This window comes from Podarcis filfolensis (assembly GCF_964270895.1).
Source record: "Podarcis filfolensis genome assembly, chromosome: 3".
Lineage (NCBI taxonomy): Eukaryota > Metazoa > Chordata > Lepidosauria > Squamata > Lacertidae > Podarcis > Podarcis filfolensis.
This window is the reverse complement of record NC_139606.1, coordinates 91,467,473-91,491,977: the sequence shown is the minus strand read 5'-3', so window position 1 is coordinate 91,491,977 and position 24,505 is coordinate 91,467,473. Positions and strand designations below refer to the sequence as shown.

The window sequence follows — 24,505 nt, the reverse complement described above, 5'->3', positions numbered from 1 at the left end:
TAGTCCCAAAACAAATCACATAAATGACATTACCTAGAAAGTGAGAAGTGATTTGAGTGAAAGGGTGGAAGCTTGACAAAGAAAGCGTCACAAATCACTTTTGCGTTATATCCAACACAAGATGTCAGCAAAGAAAAAAAAGGGGTGGGGACTAATGGGTTAAAAGAAATGGAACAAAGGAACAAGCACAAACAACTGTTTGGACAAAATGTATGGTGTTGCTTTTGTGTAGCACAATGTAGTGTGGTGTTGTGTTTGTGTGTGTTCATTCATTCATTGGTATGGGGAGCCTGGATGGAGACAAAACAAAGCTCAAAAGCAACTTCAAGATGAAATAGCTCCGGTTTCTTGGATTCAGCATAAGTTTTGAATTATGAGCGTTATTTGTTACATTCTTTGTGGAGGTAGCATGTTTAGTATGCTATGAATTTAGGACAATAGGACTAGGTAACGCCAAGGAGGAGGAATCGGTTTCTCATTATGACATCAAGTCTCATAAACAATAGCAGCAGCATGTATATATTGCAATTTTATTTCATCTGCTCAAACAAAACAAAGTTAGCATTTTAAGAAATTTTAAAATGACACAATATGGTAAAAATAGCAGAGAATTAACTGAAAAACTCAAAAGGAGGTAAAACTAAATGCATGAAAATTCAACATTCATTAGTGTTTCATCTTCAGTTTTGATTGACACTTGATGCTTGCAAACTTTTTGAACAATGAACTTTGTTTCATGACAACTCTGAAGAGATTTCAGCACCAGCACTAAGATTTGTACATTCAGTTTGTTTGCAATTGACTTGTTAGCCACTTGTGTATGAATAGGACAGATTTATCACAGATCAGATCACAGTGTTGAGGAAAGCAATACCTTCCTGGAATTAAAAGTGATCCCCTAAACCATATTCAGCTTAAGGCATCCGCTGTACAAAAGCACAGGAACCATCATAACATTTTTTTAAAAGAACAGTAATTAAAATAACCTAAGCTTCCTCTGTAGCTCATTTTAATTACAGGACTATCTAGCAATGGCATAGCTGTCATTAAAACAGCCTTAATTTACAGTTTAACTAAAATTGGATTTCCTGGAACGGTCCAATTCAGGATCACATAACTATGCATGTAGAAAGAGTACAAAGACCTGTTTCTTTTTTCCTTTTGCACAGAAATCATGTTATTTTTAGACCAAGGCACAAAACGTTTAGTGCATTAACCAGTTTCGTTCACAATCTATTAACTCAGTTTTCTTACCTTTGGACCACTTACACCTCTAACATTCTGCTAGGCTATCTCTGAATTTTCTTTACAAACAAAATCAGACATGATTTCTGAAAAGAGTAAGCATTTAGGGTTATACTGTTTAATCAGAAATTACTTTTAAAAGATGAAAATGCCTCCTCTTAATTTGAGAGCAACATCTGTTTGCCTTGTTATTTTAAAAAATGCCTTCAACTAATGCATGCAGATAACACTTTAAAAAAATGTAACCACTGATTTTTGGATCATATTTTATATGCCATACTTCCATCTTACAGAAAGAGGGGAAACAGAGAATGTCCTCAATGAAAACTTTAAGTAGCAATAAGCAGCTGTTAATTTGCTTTGGTGCCCAACACTTGGGAGGATATGGTAAATAAAGCTTTCTTATGAACTAAACTGGATGAAAGTGGGTAATTCAAGAAAATGAATAATTCTGTCCATAGCCACAAGTTATTTTTTTTCAAATCAGCATAGCTCACAAGATAAATATGGCACTATTATATAGCATGGAGAATTTAAGAGGCAGTGGGAATTATAGATTGTTGAACATTATTTGCCGAATTACAACATTTAAAATTGCAGGATTCCCCACCCCATCCCTTTCTGGAAGTCTGTATGGGATATCTTAGTAAACGTTTGGACACTGGAACAGGAGATGGAACCAAGTGAATTTCATCTTTGAAGAATATGTTGTTGCCACCACTGTTCTTAAGACTTTCCATCGTGTGACTTTGTGCATCAATATTTGACCTTGACTACCTAGGTCAGGCATGGCCAAACTTGGCCCTCCAGCTGTTTTGCGACTACAGTTCCCATCATCCCTGACCACTGGTCCTGTTAGCTAGGGATGATGGGAGTTGTAGTCCCAATACAGCTGGAGGGCCAGGTTTGGCCATGCCTGACCTAGGTCCACTGCATGGTTAAAGGAACAGGAGCAAGCTGTAGGAAAATGTGCATCTTTCCTGGCATGACCCACTTACCCCCCCCCCCCGGGCTCCTTAACCCTGGTTACAGGCAGCACTGGCACCAAAAGCTTTTCCAGTCCTGGTTAAAATATGGTCTTGTCAAGTTTACGGCCAATGACGATGCAACTGTTAACCACGATTCAGAGATGGGGAGAAGGGCAGGAGGAATTTACGTTGGGGAGAGGTTGGGAAGAAGTACATGATCTCGTGACTTGCTCCTAGTCACTTAAACTGGGATTAAAGGATTGGCAGCATAAATAACCCTTGCACTATGCTCACTCCCAAATTAAGTAGAAACTGACCTCAATGCACAGGTTCAAGTAGCTGTTGTGGAAAGACTGCTCTGTATTACTTTTGTATGCCTCTTTTTAAAAAAATTACCTCTACGTTTAATCATGATGCTTAACTTTATACCAAGTTAAGAAAAAGAAGCAAAATCGCTTAGGGGTTTCCAAACCTCTTACTGAAGCATTACTAATTTTGAAATACAAACAAAATGATACAAAAAAATTATTAAGTATCTGCTTCTATTTAACATGGTTACTGATAAGTCACAACATTTTCCTTATTATTACACATGCATGCAATATAAGGAAAAATAGTGCAGTAATTAATACAAATTTTTTTAAATAAAAAAAGTCACCCTACCCCCAACCCTACACCTCCCAAGTTTTGCCTGGGCGTTAACTAGGCCTTACTGTAAAAAGGCTACTTAATATTTGTGGCATGCAAGGATGTTTTAAATTAAAAAGCCAACTCTGTGGTTGTGTTATATTACAAAAATGTCTACATGCATAAATCTTAAAAGCTCAAAAACCTACGGTAAGTCTCTAACAATCTAACAATTTACATTTGACCATTGATTTGTTTTCTGGAGAAGTCTTAGATTTGGTAAAGCATTACAATTTAGGAAGGCATCTACATCTTTATACTCAGGACAGCATTTGCATTTTCCCCTACAAAACTGTACGAAGGCTAACTAGAGAGGCTTCCTATCATAAGATTCCAAAACTCAATATATCATCACATCCTAGAAGATCCCTCATTCACCAATATTGTATTTTACAACATACTCTTATCTGCTCTTTATTTTGTGAACTGTGTTTGATCTTTAATTCATGGAAACACCCCATATGATAGGAAGACTAACCTGAGATACATTTGTACAACAGTATAACTTGCTAAATCCTTCACTAAGAAAACCTCTCTGAAAAGCCTTCCCAAGCTTTTCTCTCTCCTCTCTCTCTCTCTCTCTTTTAGTCTTAATGAATTGTGAATGTGCAGCTTCATCTCAATATGAAAACATTTCAATGCACTGTGATCTCGTCTGACAGGTATAGGATTTTCTGCATAAATCGTTACCGCAACTTAATAACATTTTCCACCAGGTTTAAAGTCAGAAAACAGCAGCAAAGGGAAATCGTATACCGAAGTGATGTCTGAAAGCTTTCAGAATCTTGCCCTTCTTCCAAGTGTATTTTTTTCCATTTTCTTCTAACAGCTCGCAAAATGTAGTCGATTTTGTGCCAAGACCAGTGGTCACAATGGCTAAGTCCTACTATGCTGTATTCGACTTGCTCAGTTCTTGCCGGATTGCTGATTTGGAAAGAGGAGGGAAACTGCTGTTAAACTCTGCAGTATCTCAACAGAGAAAGGATGTGGTCTGTTCATTTGAGAAAACCTGTATCAAGACAGTGTTTCCTCAAACGTAGTACAGACAATGTGGCTATAGGTAAAAGGTAAAGGTATAGGACCCCTGGATGGTTAAGTCCAGTCAAAGGCGACTACGGGGTTGTGGCACTCATCTGTCTTCAGGCCGAGGGAGCTACATTATAGTGTGGTAGTCCCAAAAAGACTAATAAACTGAAAGTGAATTCTGACAAGATGAAGGCTCTGTTGCTAGGTGTTTCTAGGGTCTGGGAATTAGATAAGACAGCACACTCTAAATGGGATTATATTTCCCATGAAAAACCAGGTACATAGCCTGGGTGTTTTCTTGGATCCAGCTTTGTCCAGGGAAGCCCAAGTGGTTCTGGTGGTTTTCCAGCTCTAGCTATTGTTATTCTTGGATGGATAGCTTTGTCACAGTAAACCATACTCTGGTAATCTAATGTTCTGGAAGTGCCACAGCCAGCCTAAGTACATAATAAAGTGGGGCAGGGTCTAAGGACATTTACTATTTATCCAGAGCTTTTAATCGGCAGTCTGCTTTAAATTCCAAGTTTATATTCAAACATCACCTTTTGAAGGCAGGCCAGTTTAACAGATATTTACACCACCATTTTATAGATAGGGAGGTTGAGGCAAAACAGTGACTTGCCCCAAAACTAGATATCAATTCAGGTAGGAGTGGATAGAGGCCTCATGGACCTGAAGCCAAACTCTTGATCAACTGAAACATACTCCTCCATTGTAATTGTGATAGTGGAACATTTGGGGGTCAGGATCATGTGCCAATGAAAGGTAAGCATGTGAGGTCTGAGAATTTCCCATTTCAAAACCCTAACCCATTCATACAATTCCATTCTTAAAATCCTGAAAACCAGTCATAGGTTGAAATACTCACCATCAATTAACTCTTCTTTTAGTTTCGTTAATTCCTTCCTCATTTCATCTAAAATATCCTATAGTATCAGAACAGAATTAAAAAGTCAAAAGTTTTGCCCATGGCAATTTAAAAGGCATCAAAATTGAAAAAGATTTAACAAGCCTACGTTTAAATTTCAAGTAGCAACACTCCAAATGAAGTGCTTCTATGACCTAGATCAAATTATAATTTCCCCCTACTTTTGTATAGGGCTTGAGCACAGAGAGAACCCAGTGAACACAAGCTCAAAATGTAGAGCCAATTCCCCTACACCACACAAATCTGGGAACTGATCATATACTGATTGTTGCATCTATTTGTGGAAACTCAGGGATCTCAGTGGCAAGATAGGCAAGGGTGATGGGATAAGGAAGAAGAGGGTGATTTTGCTGCCTCACTGTGTGCAGAAAACCCCCCTCCCAGAGGAAATGTTATGTAAAACAGGGGCAGTATTGATGCAATGCCTTAAAAAGAAGTGTTTATTTACAATGAAACTAGCGAAGTAGCAATTCTATGTCAGATTAGGAGGTATTCTTATCTACATCGTAACCACAATTTATGAAGCCAGAAACCAGTTTAAGGCTTCTTTGCCCATGTCCCCTCTGCCATTCATTCAGAGATCCTGCTCATTTAAAACTAGAGTTCCTTATTAAGGTCAAAACTGGGAATTCTGGTTTAATGTCTGTTAATTAACCAGGATATTAAGCCCAGAAGCCTAATAATGTCCGTGGGATGCATGTTTAACCACCTATGTTGGCAGTTTGACAACTGGTTAAAACCTTTTCACTAAAGTGTTTCATAGTGACTGAAGGCAGCTATATTTAGATGTTTTCTGTAGATGTTTTCAATAGACTGCTTTAAGACCTGCATACTAAGCATATTTGTGGTTTTTAAAAATGTTTTATTGTATTGTTGTACTCAAATGGCAGAGAAATTATAGAAATAAAGTTTGTTGTCAACCAGAAATAATTAAAGTCAATATCATAAACAACATTAGGACTAGAGTTATAGTATAAAATATTTACCTGTTTCAATCTGTCATAGTCTAGCCCTTCAGACTGTACTCCATTTGTACTGGGTTGCCCAGAGGATGCAGATTTTGGTCTGTGAAGAACAAACAAACATGGTTCAAGTTAACTATGGTACCTGCTACTTCCACTAGCAATTCAGTTTATAAGAACAGTGATCTACTGCCTACCATGCCTTTACAACCCGCCCCCACCCCCGCCAAGTAGTTAAGAAGTTTAATTATTCTGTTTTCTTGACTGATGAGCAAACTGCTTCTGCTGGACCTAGATGGTCTTTTGCTCAAATTGAAAAAATATCGGGAGAACGGCAGTCTGACCATTAAAAGTAGAATGCTGCGTTGTTGATTTTAAATGGAAGTTTCACTTCTGAGTGTATTCCTTTACATAAAAGGTTATATCCTGCCTTGATATAAAGTCTTCAAAGCAGCAACAATATTAAATTATTATAATAATAATGCTTCTCTGTCCTTCTAAAAACACACAGCTAATGGAAGGCCATGGGATGTTTGGTTACGTGGTAAATTTGTGTGTTCATTGCTGGTGAAGCTTGGACCCAAACTTCACCATCAGTGAACAATGGGCTCCTTCAGTCCACAGGCTTTTGATCTAGTGGAGGAATCCACTAAAGGTATTACTTTAGGCAGGCATTATCTCAGCCACCACACCAGATGGAGCTAGTAGACAGCTGCCCTGGACCTCCATGGACAGATGTGAGTCCAAAATGACCCCACAGCTGCACACCTGGCCTTTAGGGGCAGAGTTACCCCGTTCAGGACCAGGGAGTCCCCTCCACCTGCCCCCCCCCGAAACAGTACTTATGTCTTCTTGGGATTCAATGTCAGTCCATTAACTGCCATCCACCTTCCAACCGCATCCAGTCACTCACACAGGACCTTCACCACCATCACTAGTTCCAATTTGAGTGATTTTTATCTCCAATTTTTTTTTTTTTTGCGAAATCATTGCAAGAGATCTTGGGAGTCCTTATAGGTCCCCAATGGAGAAGGTGGTTCTGTTCAATTACGAACTACCTGAAGGAGTTTCATGGAACTGTTTTCAGCAGATGCGATAGAGGCAGCGAAGAAGGTGTTCTTCGCTGCTGCTATCGCCACTTGGTGGGCTCGACGTTCAGCTCTAACCGATGTTTGGTCCGATTCAGAACGAATTTTTCTCCACCAGCACTCTAGCCATCTCAGCAATTGTTTCACTGTCCTCAGCCTGGGGGAAACACTCTGTAGTGAAATCATTTTTCAACTCCTTATTAATGCTGAACTCATACACAATCTACTACTTAAGCTTAGTATAACTTTATTCTAAATATATTACTTGTCTAATTCCTGAGGAAAAATTGCTATGACAATGTAAAATTAATAATTCAATATCAGGCTTTCTTGAAAAAGGAAAGTAACCTCACCCTTTTTTATTACTAATCTTCATCTTTCACTGGATGCTTTGTTACAACAAACAAACAAAAATCTTTAAAGGACAAATAATTGAAAGGCTAAAAGGTATTTGATTCTTCCACTCCTTGGCACAAGATTCATTTGATACGGAACACTATCTATAGCCATAAAATACTTAGGTTTGCATTTTACTATTCAATTTTTAAAAATAAAATTCCTCTGTTCCAGTCACATTGGGGTTGGGGGGGTTGTACCCTGCAAACAAAAGACAACTACCTCGAGATAATGGGTGACTTGCTTCCATTCATTGCACTCGTTCTTTCCCAAGGCTTTCTTGTTAGTTCTGCAGGAGATAAAAATCACTGGATGTTACTTACATACATTTGTTTACTGCTGTATAAAAGTCCTTCTCTGAGCTGTTAACAATAGTACTTTAAAAAGAGTAATCTTTATGAGCTAAGATGACTTGTACGGCTCCAATCACTTTGCGCCTGGCTGTGTACCACAGATTTAAGCAGTGACATTGAAAAACTTGCTGTCTTATGTACTCCACCCATTTCCCAATAATCCATATTATATTTTACCCACAGCATGCCGAGCCAACGCTTTCAGTAAGTGATACACTATGACCTGAAAGTCTTCCCAGGCAGACAGAGACAATTTAGACCCCAGCCATTAGGGCATTTTGTTCCTATGTACAAATCATCCTGTGGGCCTCTCACTTCAGAGAGATTTTTTTTAAGCTCCTGCTAAGAATTTTGCAATGCTGAATCACTGGTTATCGTCTACCTCACTGCCTTTTACCTATTTCCTTTCAACCAGTCCTTTAAAAGGAAATATGTGCTATATTCCTTTTTAAAAAACTGGTTGAAAGGAAGAGTTTAAAAAAGGGAGCCCATATACAAGCCCCATTATGATAGGTTAAGATGGAAACGATGGCTTCAATCCCGCCTGATTTACACACAACACCTTGAACAGGCACCCCCAAACTCAGCCCTCCAGATCTTTTGTGACTGCAACTCCCATCATCCCTAGCTAACAGGACCAGTGGTCAGGGATGATGGGAACTGTAGTCCCAAAACATCTGGAGGGCCGAGTTTGGGGATGCCTGACCTTGAAGAACTCACAAGAGGTGGTGGGCTCTCCTTTTTTGGAGGTTTTTAAGCAGAGGTTGGATGGCCATCTGCCATGGATGCTTTAGCTGAGATTCCTGCATTGCAAGGGGTTAGACTGGATGAGGCTTGGGGTTCCTTCCAACACTACAATTCTATTATTCTAGGAATTCAAACATTTCTATCTTAAGAAATTCGTTGCAGCCATATTTACAGTAAGCAACAGCATCCAATTAAAAGCTGCAGAGATTGCTATTTTGCTTGTCAAACTAGAAATCCGTTCTAGATATAGAGCTTAAGTTGTTACTGACATACTTGATTTTGGAAAGTGAACCTTAAAAGCAAGGACAATGAATGCACAGAATTTGTGTCAGCTATGTGAATGTCACAGTTTTGTACAACTTACCAGGTGTGCTTGTTGAAGGAGGCTTTGAAGCTGAATGCTCTGGTTCTTCCTATTTAAATTAGATGAAAAATACAATCAACCTGCAAGTCTAGTCAAAATTTCCAGAAGTGAGGTGACATAATCAGATGGAACATTTAAAGTTATTGGGGTTTTTTAGCAGATATGAAGCACCGAAGCAGTTTTCCCCATTAAGGCAAGTTAATCTCAAAAATTAAAATACAGGTAATTTGCATCTTATGTGAGGGTTTGGTTCTGAGGGTCCATGTATAAACACAAAAACGTGTAAAATCAGGAACCCCCACTCTGCAAGGTGGAAGGCTGCTTACCCAGGTGTGGGAAGGTGGCCTAAGAGCTCTAGCAGGGTCTCGGAGCCCTTCTGCTGCCTTCTATGGAAGCCGCCCAGAGTGGCTGGGGAAACCCAGCCAGATGGGCGGGGTACAAATAATAAATTATTATTATTATTATTCTCAAAGCCCAGCAAGAAAGGCAGGAGGTGCAAGTGCTCTGAGATGCTGCCAGGTAAGCCCACAATTGCAGCTGTGTGGTGCGTGCAAAGCTGTGATCGCATAAATAAAATAAGCATAAGGTGTGAGTTACCTGTAATTTGGTTATATGGTATGTTGCATATTGTGCCAGATTAATTTGTCAACTTACATTTTTTTCTTCCTTTGTTTCTGCTTCTGATGACCCCTTCTCAGCAATTCGTCTCCTTCAAGCAGGGACAAAAAGTGAACTCAGTTACTCCTTACTCAACACTGCTTGCCAATGTATGGCTTTGCTATCACTCCTCGGCAGCTTGTGAAAATTGTCCTCATTGAAACAAATGACACTCAACATGCAAAAACGTAAGTGTGCACACTGAAAATGTGCTCACATCATAGGCGCATCATACAGTACGCATACCAAGAATCTGAGATGTATATAGCTCTTTGCCATTTGCTCCCATGATGGGAAAAACACACCTGCCAAACCTGTACAGTGAGAACTATATTAAAGATGTAAAAATTAAACTATCATCTTACCTTCTTGCCAGCAGGGCACTCATTTCTTCCATTAAGCCACTTCCTCCAAGTGGGAGCGGCCCATTCCCACGGCCAGTATCTGTTTTGGGCGAAGCAGAGCTCGCTCCTCCACTGGTATTAGGAGAATCTTCATTCTAAAATTGACAAGGCCCAAGATTAAAGACATGTAAATTATATTGTTAGAATGAGGAGTCAGATTTTCTAGATGGGAACAAAGATCTGAAATAGTCTGGGGAAAGTTCGAAGTATTTTAATAATTACCGGTAGGTCGCCTAATTTGACTAAGCGAAAGCCTAGCCATACCCCAGGGCTGAGGAGCCTCCAAGATGTGCTCCTTGTTTTGTTTATTTGCGGAAGCAGCAGAAGCACAGCAGCAGCCTGTCCACCTATCAAATTTGACCTGCAAGGCCAATACTGGGTTACATCTGAACAGTATCCCATTACAGTTGTACCTTGGATCCCGAACGTCTTGGTACTCGGACGTTTTGGCTCCCGAACGCTGCAAACCTAAAAGTGAGTGTTCCAGTTTGCGAACGTTCTTTGGAACCCGAACGTCCGATGGGGCTTCCACGGCTTCCAATTGGCTGCAGGAGCTTCCTGCAGCCAATCAAAAGCCGCGCTTTGGTTTCCGAACGTTTTGGAAGTTGAACGGATTCTGTTCAACTTCCGAGGTACCACTGTATAGTTAATTCTAATAAAGTTAGATATAGGCATTTTAGAGACATTATTGATTGCTGTTCTAGCCAGTCGTTATGAACAGTCTGAGCAGATGAAGACCTTAATTCGAAAATTAAAATTAAAACGTCTGGAACTGTGCTTACCCGCGATACTTTTCTGAGTTTGGCTCCAGCAAGAGCAGCTGCTAGTCCTGTTAAAGGACGGTGGTCTTCATACATCGATCCCATGGAAAAACCCGCAGGAGGCAGAGGAGGGGCTGGAGGTGGGGGAGGAACCTGGTTAGGAAGGGGGGGAGGTGGTGGGGGAGGCGGCCCCGATGGTGGAAGAGGGGGAGGGGGAGGGGGTCCAGGGGGAGGGGGGACTGCTGGTGGTGACTGGACAGGGCCAGGTGGGAGAGGCGGTGGGGGTGGGGGTGCAGGTGGTCCTTGGATAACACCTAATTAAAAACACACACACAAAAACCAAACAAAAATTGTGACAAAAAGGGAAGACTGTCAGGAAACCAATTCTATACTACATTAAGAAAAAAAACCCTGCATGGTCCCCATGCTGGTTTCAATATCAAAGAAAAATATTCCTTCACTCTAATAGGCACACATAAATAGTAATGAACAAACAATTCAGCTTGAAATAAAACTACCCTCAAAACTTCTTAAGAGGAAACAGAGATGCCACAAACAAAATTCATGTGAATGTTTTGAGGGACGTGATACTGAGCGGCCTTTGCACAACCTTATCAAAAAACAAAACAGACCCCTACCTTAAAGACAGAGGTAAAACATGATGTAGACAAGAAAAATCTATGCATAGAAGCCCAGTGACATAGGAAGAGCCTGCTGGATCAGATCAAGGACACATTTAGTCCAGCATTCTGTTCACATGGTGGCCAAATGCATATGGGAAGCCCATAAGCAGGACAGGAACACAACAGTACTCTCCTGCTCATGATTCCTAATAACGGGTATTGAGAGCATATAGCCCTTGATGCAAGTAGTCATTGATAGCTTTATCCTCCATGAATATATCAAACCCTACTTTAAAGCTGTGCAAGTTGGTGTCTATTACTACATCGTGTAGTACCAAATACCATAGTTTAACTACGCACTGCATCAGGAGTGAGGAATTGGATTCAGCTGGTGGGCCAAATGCTGGGTTCTCTTGCCCTCCAAGGGTGACTCTGACCTGTCAAGCATCAGACAGCACTATGATACCAGGTGACCCATTTACCTCTGTATTCAAGCCCAGACAAGTGCTGCTTGAAGCTACCAATCAGCTGATCAACTCTGGCTGGAATCTGCTGGCTATGGGGTTCCCAATAAGTAAATTCATAGGGCAGCCAACTCCAATTGGTTTGCTCTCACCAGCAATCTGCTGATCAGTTGTGACAGGGAGAGCCTCCCTTGGCAGTGCACTTTAAGATTCCCCAGGTGTGCACTGGCAGGCACATTTCTACCTGCCCCACACCTGACATCACAGATGATGTCAGATGTGAGAAAGATGGGTGTGGTTTGCTAGGGAGACAGCAACGAGGGGGAAACTGGGAGCTGTACTAGGAAGTTTCCCATGCCTAAACTAGGTGAATGAGTAATTCATTTTGTATGTCTTTAATCTCCCAGGGTTCACCTTCACTGGATGATCTCAGGTTCTAGAACTAAAAGAGCAAGAAAAACTTGTCTATTCCCTTTTGTACACCTCCATTATGCCTACCCCCTTTTCACCAACGAAAAAGCTCTGAGCTGCTCCATCACCTTCATAATTTTGCCCACATTCTGCACCTTTTCCAGTTCTACTACATTTCTTCTTTATTTGTATTTACTGAATTTATATACTGCCCTTCATCTGAAGACCACAGGGTGGTTTACAACATAAAAACACAAAATACATAATATAAGAAAAATAAAAAATACCCTCCATTCAAGGTGATGATCACAATATCAGTAATGTTTCTATCCCCACTATAAGTCTAAAGAACACAGGCCTAAATTCCACCAATTTAAGTAAACCTAAGACAAGATACCTTATACATTTGCACCTCATGCCCGTGCTTATTTCCAGAAATATTAATACAGCATACATTAGTGAGTTAGAAGACTTTTAAATGTTGATGGAATGAGTAGTTTTGCCCCACTGCCTGGATGAAAAATAAGATTAGATTTTTTAAAAGAAAAAATCCCTAACGAAGGGTGGTCCACAATTACAGAAGTAAATTTACTATGAAATGCAAGTTGATTTTCATCTGTCTTTGCAGTGGTGGAACACCTCAAATCAATAAAGGGTTGCCTGCTCCTGAGTTCTGAGTTATTTAGAGTAACAGACTCTTTAAAATGTTTAGCCCAGACTGAGGGAAACATTAAAAGGATCAATTCATCTTGTTATAAACCATATTTGTATCACATTAAGTAACTACCTTTGGGTTCCTCAGAAATTTCAGCTACATATTAAATCAATGCAACACCTGCAATTTAAAAACTATTTTGGATACACAAACAAACCAAATTAAAGTATGTGTAAATGGATGTATTAAATCTTACTAATTATGCTTTCCGTATACTTTTTGTGAATAATACTGAACTGAGAAAAACCCAATTCACAGCCAACATTCTTCATTTAATGTCCAATGATTAAAAAAGCAAGAAACCACCTAGCAAAACTCTTTCAAACAGACTTCCAGAAATGAAAAAACAAAAACAAAAACAGAATACACTATTTAAATTTGACTGAAAAAAAAACGTATCTCCGCTCCGCTCTTCAAAGTTTCACAATTCCTCACGACATTCTGCTGAACTTTTGCTGAGGGTATTAAGATCACTGCAGCTTTTCAACATGCTAATTCTTCAGGATAAATCAAGTTTCAGGTGCAAATTAGTTTTGAGTGCATTCCTGATTAGTTAATTAGTAGCAGTAACGGAAACCTTACCCTGCTGGGACGGAGGAGGTTCAATCGGCTGAGAGGCTGTCTGCAAGACTGGCTCAGAAGCAGAGGAGTCTCCCAGCACAGAGTTTAGAGAGTTCTCAACAGAGGCAGGGGGAGCTGCAGAGGGAGAAGGGAGAACACTAGGCTTGGATGAGGGAGTCGAGGCATATGGGGAACTTGGAGAGGAAGCTTGAGGTCCAGAGAGCGAGAGAGGCTGAAAGGAAGGTGGCGGCGTTGGACCAGAGGTAGGTGGCGAAGGTGCTGGATAATTTGCCAGTTCTGGAAGACCATTGGGTGCAGTAGGGGATGGGGACAACTGGGAGAGTTGAGCGGTTACTGGAATGGGGAGAACAGGCTTTGGGCCAGTGGCTTTGCCTGGGGGGCTGCTAATCATTACAGGAGGAGAAGGGGGAAGAGGTGCAAAACTAGAAGCAGACCAAGTAGTGGACTTGGTACTAGGGGGCAAAGGGGCTGGGGGGTTCACGGGTGAAGGTGGCCGAGAATTTTTGTTTACTTGACGAGGAACTGTGGCGTAATGCGGAAGGACGGGGTGAAAGGCAGAGCCCAAAGATGTAGCAAAACGTGAGGCAGAGTGCCTTAGTGGTGGTGTAGGGGGAGAGGAAACCGATTGTGCAGAAGTCACATTAGCATAATCCGGAGTAGAGTCTGACATTGCTTTAGCATATGAAGGAGGTGGTGCCGAAGGAGGCTGGCAACTGGAGTATTCAGGAAGTGAAGTACTATACGGGGAGTTGTCGTAAGATGGAGCTGGACAGAAGATGGAAAGCAGCAGCAAAGGCAGGATAAAAGAGGAGAGAGAGAAAAAGGGAGCTAATGAAGCAACAAAACCAGCATTCAAACAAAATGTATAAATGTAGACTATAGTTAGTACCAGAGGATTAGGCACAAGTAAATTACTGTTAGGAGAATTTATACACTGTCAACAGATGCTTCCAATTTTGCCATATATATTTGTGCCAACATTTGAATTTACAAGCACATTCTGGAAACGCAAAAACAACAACAACGCCCAAACCCCTCCACTACACAGTAAGTTCTCAAAGGTAATCAGCAAAATCAATTGGTTGGAATCAAGTGAAGTGATCTTAAGAATTTTTTTTTAACATACTACTGAATGACAATTTCAGCATATGAACCATGCAATCCAGTGCATTTTCTGCTCAGATGTAGGCCCCATTGGCATGGCATAGGTATCATTTTAAATCATAGTTAAAGTTAAACTATGGTTTAATGTGAACAAACAGTGTGCTGTTGCACAGTCCTTGAAAGTCCCTGCTGTACTCCTCCCCAACACCTTCAACAAACCCGAGGCTGGTTTCACATTACATGTGAATCGAGACTAGCAGCCTGAGCAAAAGACAAAATTTCTTCTTGGCTTACCACTCATGGTTTGTTGAGAGAGAATCAACTCACAGGCATGGGATAGCATGCAACATACAGCCAGCCACCCTGCTCGTTCACATTAAAGCATAGTTTAAGTTTAACAATGATTTAAAATGGTATCTGAACCAGGTCACAGAGTTCAGCAAGACTTGCTCCCTGGTAAGTGAGAACAGGATTGCAGTTGAAAGCTCACACTTCATCAACAGTAAGTAGAAACTATGCCCCAAAAGTAAGAATTGCATGTGAAACAAGAGAAATTAGAAAATTCTTCCTCAAAAGTGACCGGCTTATACAAATTTCCACTTTACAGATCATTCATTCTTCAAGCAAATATTTTATTAATTAGAAACAGGAAATACAGTAGACAAAAGTAGCTGAGAATTCAGGGTTGCAAATAGCCATTTGCCTGCTTGCCTTTGTCAAGCAAGAACTGCCTGCTGTTTACAAGGCAAGGCAGAATCTAGCTTCAGGACATTGGAAGAGAAATCAGTTCTTTCAGAGTGGGGATTTGCCACTTGTGGCTATCAAAAATATTTGCAGGCATACTAGTAAAAAATGTGGGCTAATAATTTTTGTGGACTTATGAGCAAATCTGCACAAACCAAGTCTATGTTTATTACACTGAGAAACAAAATATTTTACACAGCTACAGGCGTTGCCTGCATATGCTATTACACTAGCTTCATTCAGACGAGAACAAATGCAGGAGAGGAGATCAGAAGCTTCCGTTTTCATTTTTTATTAAGTGCATTTCAGTGTCTAATCTGAAGCCTAAACTGTAATTAAGATTAACTAAAGTTAGCCAAAACCAACCAGCTTCATGAACTATCGTTTATGAAGTTGGCTTGTTGCTACTAACCATAGTTCCTCCAGGTTCAGACAACATGACAAGCTGTGGTTAATCAAATGCAGAAGCAAAAGCTTCTGAATTCCTCTCACATTTACACCGTAGAAGAGAAGCGCTCATTCCCAGGGAAAGCTGGGCTACTGTTAATGTTAGGTCCAAACAAGAACATTGTGCTGTAATGAACTTGCATCCATTCCTGAAGTTCTAGGTTTTATACTCAAGAGTGATGCACATTTCCTGAGTCATTTGGCCTCAAGAAAACACACACACACACCGGCCTGCACTCCTGTTCAGCAATGAAGCAAATCCTATGCTGTAGATTTATACACAAGTCTCTGAGGCATGTAGCCTTGGAAGAATATAAAAAGAATAATGTCACATTCCCCAAAAAGAGATGACCCAACTTTCTGATCACGTAAAACAAAAAAATATTAACAGTCAGGCATCCTAAGCATTCTGTGCTACTCTATCATAGCAAGGACTATTGGCTGGGTCATATTTTATTGGATCTGTTGCACCAATGGTCAGTTTATATCTCCTATTTTATTGGTTGGTCTTTGGAAACAAACTAAGATTATGAAAGTTTTTCTCAAGTTAACCATTTATCAATGTAGTCAACTACAACTACAACTACAACTACAACAACAACAACAACGAAAACCATAGCTCTGCGTTCAAAGAAGAACTAACCGAAGAATACAGATCCATCTTTGATCCAAGTAATTTTGTACAGTGACGCATCTAAAATACTATCCATACAACTTGCTAAAAGACTCTTGCAAGACTCTTTGCACGAGGTCTGCCTACTGACATTAAACTCTCATGCCAAACATTCAATTACGCAGACAACTGACGGACGTCAATGTCAAAGTTTCCTCTCAATAACCAAGTTTGGCTGGTAAAACTGCCAGAGAACTTGGCCATCAAATCCCTAGTGTGCTTATGGTTGGAGCCACACTGAGAGAACGAACACTGCCCAATATAAGCAGCATTTCTCAAGCACAACACGCCTCTCACCCAAGTCCTGAAAGTAAGGGACATACAGGGCCCAAGCTGCAGGTGGAAGGCAACTGCCTAAGGTTACAGGACAGGATAGAGGAGGCTAAGGCGGAGAGGAAAGGGAGGACAACAAGAGGGCAAGAACAGAAACAGAGCCCAGGATAAGAGGAGGATTTAAAGTTCTGGCAATGGGATTAGCATTAAGGGACAGGGATACTGAGTTATGAGAATATGTAGTTCTCTTAGCACAGAACTCTAGGTTTCCTTCTTAAGTGATCAATGTAGGATTTCTTTCCTAACTGATGTTATATAAACTGCTTCTTAAGATTAACAGAAAAAAGAAAGAAGGCTCAAAAACACCATCCTACACATATACTATTTGAGAAATACAGAAAGTTTGGTTGCTGGCAATAAGGTTCCAATTTTTGGAAGTTAGTTTACAGGAAAACGGGAAATAAGCCATTTTAATACGTGATTACTTTGATCAATTTCATCACGTTAACAGTTCAGAACAACACACTGCGATTCTTACCAGCGCTTGACAGTTTTCTTTCTCTTTCCCATTCCAGCTGCTCTCTTTCCAGTTGGTCCTGGTGCTCCCTTTCTTGTCTTTCCCATTCTGCTCTCTCCTGCTCCTGCCTTTCCCGCTCTTGCCTCTCTCTCTCCAGGCGCTCCTGCCGGTCTCGCTCTTGCCGCTCCCTCTCCAGCCGCTCCCTCTCCAGGTGCTCCTGTTCTAGCCGCTCCCGTTCCAGCCTCTCCTTCTCCAGCCTCTCACGCTCCAGTCTCTCTCGTTCTAGTCTTTCCCTCTCCAGCCTCTCACGCTCCAGCCTGTCGCGTTCCAGCCGCTCCCTTTCCAACTCCTTTTGCCGTTGCTGCTCCTGCAGCTGCCTGCAACAGAGGAAAACAGGGAGTGTTAAAATGAAGAGCCAAAACCAGATTAAAGGCCACCTGGCTACGAACACATACACAGCGAGCCAGTGTGTGACATAATAATCAGTGTTGGAAACTCAAGATATATAAGCTAGACACCAAATGGCTCCTTAAACCAAGATTAAAGTAAAGGTAAAGAAGGACCCCTGAAAGTTAAGTCCAGTCGCGAACAACTCTGAGGTTGCAGTGCTCATCTTGCTTTACAGGTCAAGGGAGCTGGCGTTTGTCCGCAGACAGTTTTTCTAGGTCATGTGGCCAGCATGACTAAGCCGCTTCTGGCGCAACAGAACACCGAAACCAGAGCGGTGCACAGAAACGCCATTTACCTTCCCACAAGAGCAGTACCTACTTGCCATTTTGGGGCAAGACGGCTCTGAAGTCTTATTTTTTGATTATCAGCTAAACATCTGGCTAGTTCAGATGACAACCTTGAGCAAAGTTAATAAGTTTCAGAAGTTAAAAGTAGAAAAGTCACTTGATCCAGGGACAGCCATCTATATGTTGGCCGACTCCGACCTCTTTTTCTTAATGGTGACACAGAGCATTCATAACGTAAGAATATTCTTCACAACTGTGAGCAAGCTACAATAATTAACTATAATATTGTTCACTGCTCCTGCTTAGGGGGCACAGAAAAAATCATTTTGGTTCTTGAAATTCATTCTGATTGTGCAGATAAAATATGACTGATAGAATTCTCCAGGATGTGGTATTAAGTGTATGAAAACAGTCAAGAACCCCAGGCATGCACCTCAAGATGGTGGAGATGTCAAGTGCACCTGACACCTGGCTAATTTTGAACACAGCTAATAATTTATATCCCACTATTCAGACAATAGTCTCCATACCACTTCTTATTGAATTTGAATTTTTAGCTTGCCTGTTGATCCAGAAACATCCCCAAGGAAGTTTACGTAAATAATAATAAAAAGTTACTTCTACCCACATGGCACTGCTCTAGGATAGCTTTCAAATAATGAATCAAGAATTTTGGTAGGCTTTAAATGAGGTAATTACATGCCAGAGTGACGCAGGCCCTAGTCTACCTGGCAAAGGTGGAATTAGAAACTTCCCTATGCAAGGAGTAAGGGTGACAGACTGACAAGAAGCTTTAGTTGTGGCAATATAGGCTTTTAGGGGCCTCAAGAGAATGGCAGGTCTTCTTAGTTGGGAGAAAGACAGGAGAAAGAAGGTAACGGGTGGACAGTGGAAAGCAGACAAAACTTTGCGCTGGGGGTGGAAATGCTACTACAGCACTGAGGAAGAATTTTAGATGGTGTCCGTGAGGGGAGGAGAGCTCCAGAATGTCTTAGAACGGCAAACTCTGACTGCTACCACTAGGCGGAGCTCAAATCATAGAAATACAGTAATAGAATCATATAATTGTAGAGTTGGAAGGGACCCGGAGTCCCACATGACGTAGTCTTGCAAGCACAAGAGAAGCTATATGAAATATTGCACAGGTAACACCTTATTGCCACAAAGATGTAAATTATACAAAACCACTCAAGTTAGTTGTAGTGAGTATGGGGTAATGGGTGATAATTTCATGCATACATGTTGGGAGCATCCATTGTTGAGCCAATTTGGGGGTATGTGTGTCTTAAATAGATTATTTCCTGTTATTACAGACATGCTAAGATTCCGTTCCCCTGCAGCATATCTGAAGTGAATCTAGCACACCCTAAAGATAAGGTTCTTATTGATTTTTTTTAAAAAATGACTACAAAGTGTCACGACAGCATATCGGAATATCCTGGGACCACTGAAGAAAGCACTTTCTTTTTTGCCGGAAATTCACTGGCCTGATAATGACTTTGGAACAGGAAAGGGATTTTCAATGAACTACTGCAGAGATTTGTTCCCTTTTGTTGCTTACTGAAACAATGGCTAAAAATACTCAGAATAATGCATCTTTTTTGCCTGATGATGCACATACATTGTTAATACATTAATTAAAATCTCTCTCTTTTTGCTAAATACTATTTGCTATATAACATTTGAGGTCCGGATATCCATGCTTACAGAGATACGGATGCATGACCCTGTTTCTCAAAATATTCTACAGCAAATTGATGCAGCCATTCCCACATTACAAAACTGATTTTAGAAAAGAATAAAGTGATACATGTGAAGATAACACTAAGACATCCAAGCCAGTCTCTAAGGTTGACTGGTAACTACTACCCTTTATAAAACAACTCATGAGCGGCACCACAATTTTAAAGATTTTTAGGGGTGTTTGCATATAAAATGCTGGTTCAACATCCTTGCAATCGTAATTTAACGCTCTGTGCAGCAGTGGATTTGAACCACCATATACACCAATTTCCTGAAGAAGCAATTCTTAGCACCAAGCCACTGAAAATTGAACCTTTTACAGCAAACCTTGTGAATTGCTGGATACTTCACAGAAGTGATTCGAAAAGCAAGCTCTGTTTTCTTCGCATCAGAAGGATCACCCAACAGAGGGCAGTAGAGATTTACAGCTTCCACACATTTGTATCATTCTTCATTGTAGTTCGCCTCAATTCCCAAACCAATTTAGCTAGTTTTAACTTGTTCTCTTTTAATCTGTGCATTTTAAACTTTTTCAGTTTTAAATTTTGCTCCAGCTCACTTGGAATCACAATGACCCTTCTCATATATAGAATAACAGCACTTACAACTTTAATGTCCTTAGTAACTTTTCTTTTGGAATTTTTGCAGAAGAGAAAAGGGGAAAGTATCATATTCAACTATTATAGTCACAAGGTGACTGACTACATTCACACCTGCTTAGTTTCAACAACTCTGCAGCATCAGCACTCCCCAAGTCCATTCATTAAGACTCCTATCCTGTCATCTTGTTAATTCAGTGCTTAAATTTCCAATTAATGTTTAAGTTATTGCTGCCATATCCCCGAACATGCATTATAAAACCATAGATTTAGCTTCAGTTCATGTGGAAAACAACCTCCAAGCTAGCTAATTAGCAGGAAGAGATTATTCCAGCTGAGGTTCTATTAATTTACCCATCTCCTGTTTTCCCTTTGGGAAATGATTTACCTTTGTTTAAAAGATGCATCTCTCCATAAATACAAGCATTCGACTGACATAAGATTGGTGGGCTAGTTCTGCCTAAACTTACCTCAAATATTGTTTAAGTAAGAATGAATGACCCTCAGATACTTGGAGGAAGGTTAGGATACAAATGCAACAAAACCCTACGCATGGATCCAATGAAGAAACAGGATGAGTGGAAAAGCCTTCCCTTAATCTAGAAGGGAAGTTCCTGATTGATATAAGCCAGTTTCCCCCTCCTTCTACAGTCCCCTGTTGCATCTCATGCCATTTCAGAAGAAATTCCATTTCCCTGGCAGTGTAAGAGGCTGCAACACGACAGGGGAAAGCCCCACTCAGTTAAGTGCAACTCATCTTATTGTAAAAGTTGGATGCAACCAAGCCTGTCAGTTTTTCAGTTACTTCCTAAGATTTCAGACCCTAAAGTGTTGTAAGGAAAAAATGTAGGATAGTGAAATTCCCTTCACAATAATGCAGAATCAATTAAAAGTGACTAGGCTTGCCCCTGCAGTTAAGGAACAACACAGCTAATCTCATAAATCTACCTTTTTGTTTAGAGTGTTCTTTCCACTTAGGTTAAGAGGGTTAATATATTAACTGAATTTCATTTATCAAATTAATTTATTTACTAATTTATTAACTGCATCATGTCCTGGAACTGGTCTCTGGGTGTCTCCCAAAGCAAGGCAAAACACTTAAAACTGTAACCTAAAATCATAACACAATCTGCAATTTAAAACATGATTAAAAGTATACTTCAGGTTACCAGACCCTCCGGGTGTCCATATTTTCCAGGGACAGTCCCGGATTTACAAAAGCTGGTTTCTGATTTGATCCCAGAATGTCCTGCTTTTCCTTAGTGAAGACACTGGGAGGGGAGGAAGATCCAGAGAAAATACGGGCGGCGACAAAGCCGTAGGGACAAAGGCAGGAAGATATCCTACTTCTCTCCTCCCACTGACACACACACAGACAAAAATATGTGTAAACGAGGCTTCTAACGTAAATGTATAGTTCTCTCTGGCACATGCTGCAGACCACACCCAAGAGGAATACAGTCGTACCTTGGTTGACAAATGCCTTACCAGTCGAACGTTTTGGTTCCAGAACGCCCCAAACCCGGAAGTGAGTGTTCCGGTTTGCGAACTTTCTTTTGGAAGCCAAACATCTGATGGGGCTTCTGATTGGCTGCAGGAAGCTCCTACAACCAATCAGAAGCTGCACCTTGGAAGTCGAACGGACTTCTGGAACTGATTCTGTTCAGCTTCCAAGGTACAACTGTACAGGGTTCTGGTTGGCTTGTGGACACCCACAGAAGGAATACACAGTTCCCTGTCCCCCAGCCCAGCTATAAATCTTTGGGGTTTTTATTGTTTTCATGCGGAGAAAAAAATGGGAGAGGAATGAGCAAAATAATCCACCACCCTAACTAAGCCATTTCTGTGGAAGGGAGGTGCTAGAGACAGAGGTGGGACCTGCTGGTAGTGACTTTGTTGATTGGCTAAGCAGAAAAGATGGGCAGAAGCATCTTGGAAGCCTCCTGGTAGGTGGAAATGTATTAATAATGACTGTGGGTCAAAGACTGGACCATGGCTTTGGAGGGTCAACCGAGGAGCCTCCACTGTAAAAGCTTGACCCTTCTTTTGACCAATGCTGAAAGGGAGATAAAAATGTTCTATAAAAAAACCAGTTTCTTTCTGTTTCTTTTTTCTTTAAGTCACTAAAGCTATTTTTGGTGTCCTACTTTTCTCTTCTTTAAAAACGCAAAAATAAATTCCTGTCCCAGATTCCTAAGGAATGGAAGTAGAGTAACTTTTTAAAAATGGAAAACTTATTTAACATTTTACAATTACTTATTTTCTTGATTAAATAGCTAGTTCAGGTTAATTAAAATACCTATTCTCATGATTAAACTATCTTTTAGCTGCATTATACTCAAACTGTGCTAACATATCTCAAAAGCCAAGTAAGGAAATTCATACTTCAGAAGAAAAGCATTTACAACTTGAAAAGCTGGTCCTCATTTGCTTTTAATATCCCTTTAAAATATCAGCTTGGCAGATCTTTAATCTTTTCTTGCATGAAAAGAATACAAACTGTTTTTCCTGGTTTTATATTGTCAGTGTTGAAATATTCTAGACACAATGGCATAGGGGGAATCTTCCTTACCTATCAGTACTAAGAAGGATACCATGCTAACTCCTAAAATATACTAGAAGTTATTGTTATATTAGCAACAATATTTCCATGCTGCCCATAACCAAAAATTTTCTGGGTAACGTACATAAAAACTGTCATATTATTCTATGAACTGGGGAGGTGTGATGGGAATCATGGCAGGGATTGAGCGCTCCACAGCTGGAATGCTATCAGAGAGAAGGCCCTTCCTTTCATAGTCACCCATCAGGTATCACTTGGCATTGACACTGCAACTTCACTGTCGAGGTAGTATATGGGAGGAGCCAATGTTTCAGGTAAACTGGCTCCAAGCCATTTATGGGTTTGAAGGTTAAAAACAGCACTTTTAATTGGTTCCAGAAATGGACTAGAAGAGTGGAACTGATAAAATATTATAAAATATGTTCAAAATGTTGACTTCTAGTTAACAACCTTTCAACCCTATACTGGACCAACTGAAGTTCCAAAGGCATGCTCAAGTACAATGCATAATGGTAATTTAAACTATTGTTGACTCCACAACTGATTAATCTTTATTAGGATCAACAAAAAGTCACAAAAATGTGGCAAACTTTTGAGCTGGAAAACTCTTAATCAGACTGCAAGATGAGCATATCTCGCCTAGGGTGCTACAGTTATCAAGTTACAAGCCAGACTTTATTTTCTTAAACAATGTAGAAAACAGCCATGACGGCTTTATTCTAGTAGAAACAAAAAAATTTTTTTCCTGCCAGTAGCACCTTAAAGTCCAACTAAGTTAGTTCTTGGTATGAGCTTTCGTGTGCATGCACACTTCTTCAGATACACTTCTTCAGATACACTGTGTATCTGAAGAAGTGTGCATGCACACGAAAGCTCATACCAAGAACTAACTTAGTTGGTCTTTAAGGTGCTACTGGCAGGAAAAAAATTTTTTTGTTTTGACTATGGCAGACCAACACGGCTACCTATCTGTAACTTATTCTAGTAGTTAAGTGGAAGACACATACTTTATCTGTAGTACCTGGAAGGGACAAACTGAACCTCCAATCCCCATTCTGGAACTAAGTCTACAAGCTTGCCTAATAGCTACAACATACAGTGGTACCTCTGCTTAAGTGCTTAATTCGTTCCAGAGGTCCGTTCTTAACCTGAAATTGTTCTTAACCATTTTAGCTAATGGGGCCTCCTGCTGCCGCTGCGCCGCCGGAGCACAATTTCTGTTCTCATCCTGAAGCAAAGTTCTTAACCTGAAGCACTATTTCTGGGTTAGCGGAGTCTGTAACCTGAAGCGTATGTAACCTGAATCATATGTAACCTGAGGTACCACTGTATAGCCTTTAAAAAAAAAAAAAAAAAAACCTTTTCCACATCCCACCAGACCTGGATTTCTGCAACATCTTACAGTTACGGTATTCTGGAGAACTTGAAAGTTTGACACATTTATTTTTTTTTACTTTTTTGGTTGGTCCGAATGAAGGCATTGCCCATTTGGAGTTGTTGTATTTCCCCTTATGTGCCTTTAAGCAAACTGCTGTAGAAAATACTGGCATATTACTGAATTCAGGACCTTCAAAGAAGTTAACAAAGGGAACTTCAACCAAACTAGCAAGCAAGCTTACAGAAGTTCCTAACCTACTTTGTTACTGTACCTGTCTACACACACAAGTTTCAGTGATTTTGCCTCATCTACAGCCTGAGAGTACCAACACACACACACTCTCCAC

General features: G+C 40.5%; 1 protein-coding gene across 16 annotated transcripts in view; it reads right to left on the bottom strand.

The window, feature by feature from the left end:
* Positions 1-514: 514 nt before the first annotated feature.
* Positions 515-24,505, bottom strand: part of ENAH (ENAH actin regulator) — a 72,850-nt gene continuing 48,859 nt past the window's right edge. For 6 of the 16 annotated variants that reach the window (XM_083604503.1, XM_083604504.1, XM_083604505.1 and 3 more), the window contains 10 exons: positions 17,161-17,516; positions 13,382-14,146; positions 10,608-10,900; positions 9,787-9,920; positions 9,419-9,473; positions 8,765-8,813; positions 7,523-7,589; positions 5,841-5,919; positions 4,795-4,852; positions 515-3,824 (listed from right to left, as the gene is read on the bottom strand). In XM_083604503.1, coding sequence (XP_083460629.1) covers positions 3,787-3,824; positions 4,795-4,852; positions 5,841-5,919; positions 7,523-7,589; positions 8,765-8,813; positions 9,419-9,473; positions 9,787-9,920; positions 10,608-10,900; positions 13,382-14,146; positions 17,161-17,516 — 1,894 coding nt within the window. In that variant the 3' untranslated portion in view covers positions 515-3,786. The remainder of the gene's footprint in view (positions 3,825-4,794; positions 4,853-5,840; positions 5,920-7,522; positions 7,590-8,764; positions 8,814-9,418; positions 9,474-9,786; positions 9,921-10,607; positions 10,901-13,381; positions 14,147-17,160; positions 17,517-24,505) is intronic. The other 10 variants (XM_083604498.1, XM_083604497.1, XM_083604496.1 and 7 more) reach the window with 6 other exon arrangements.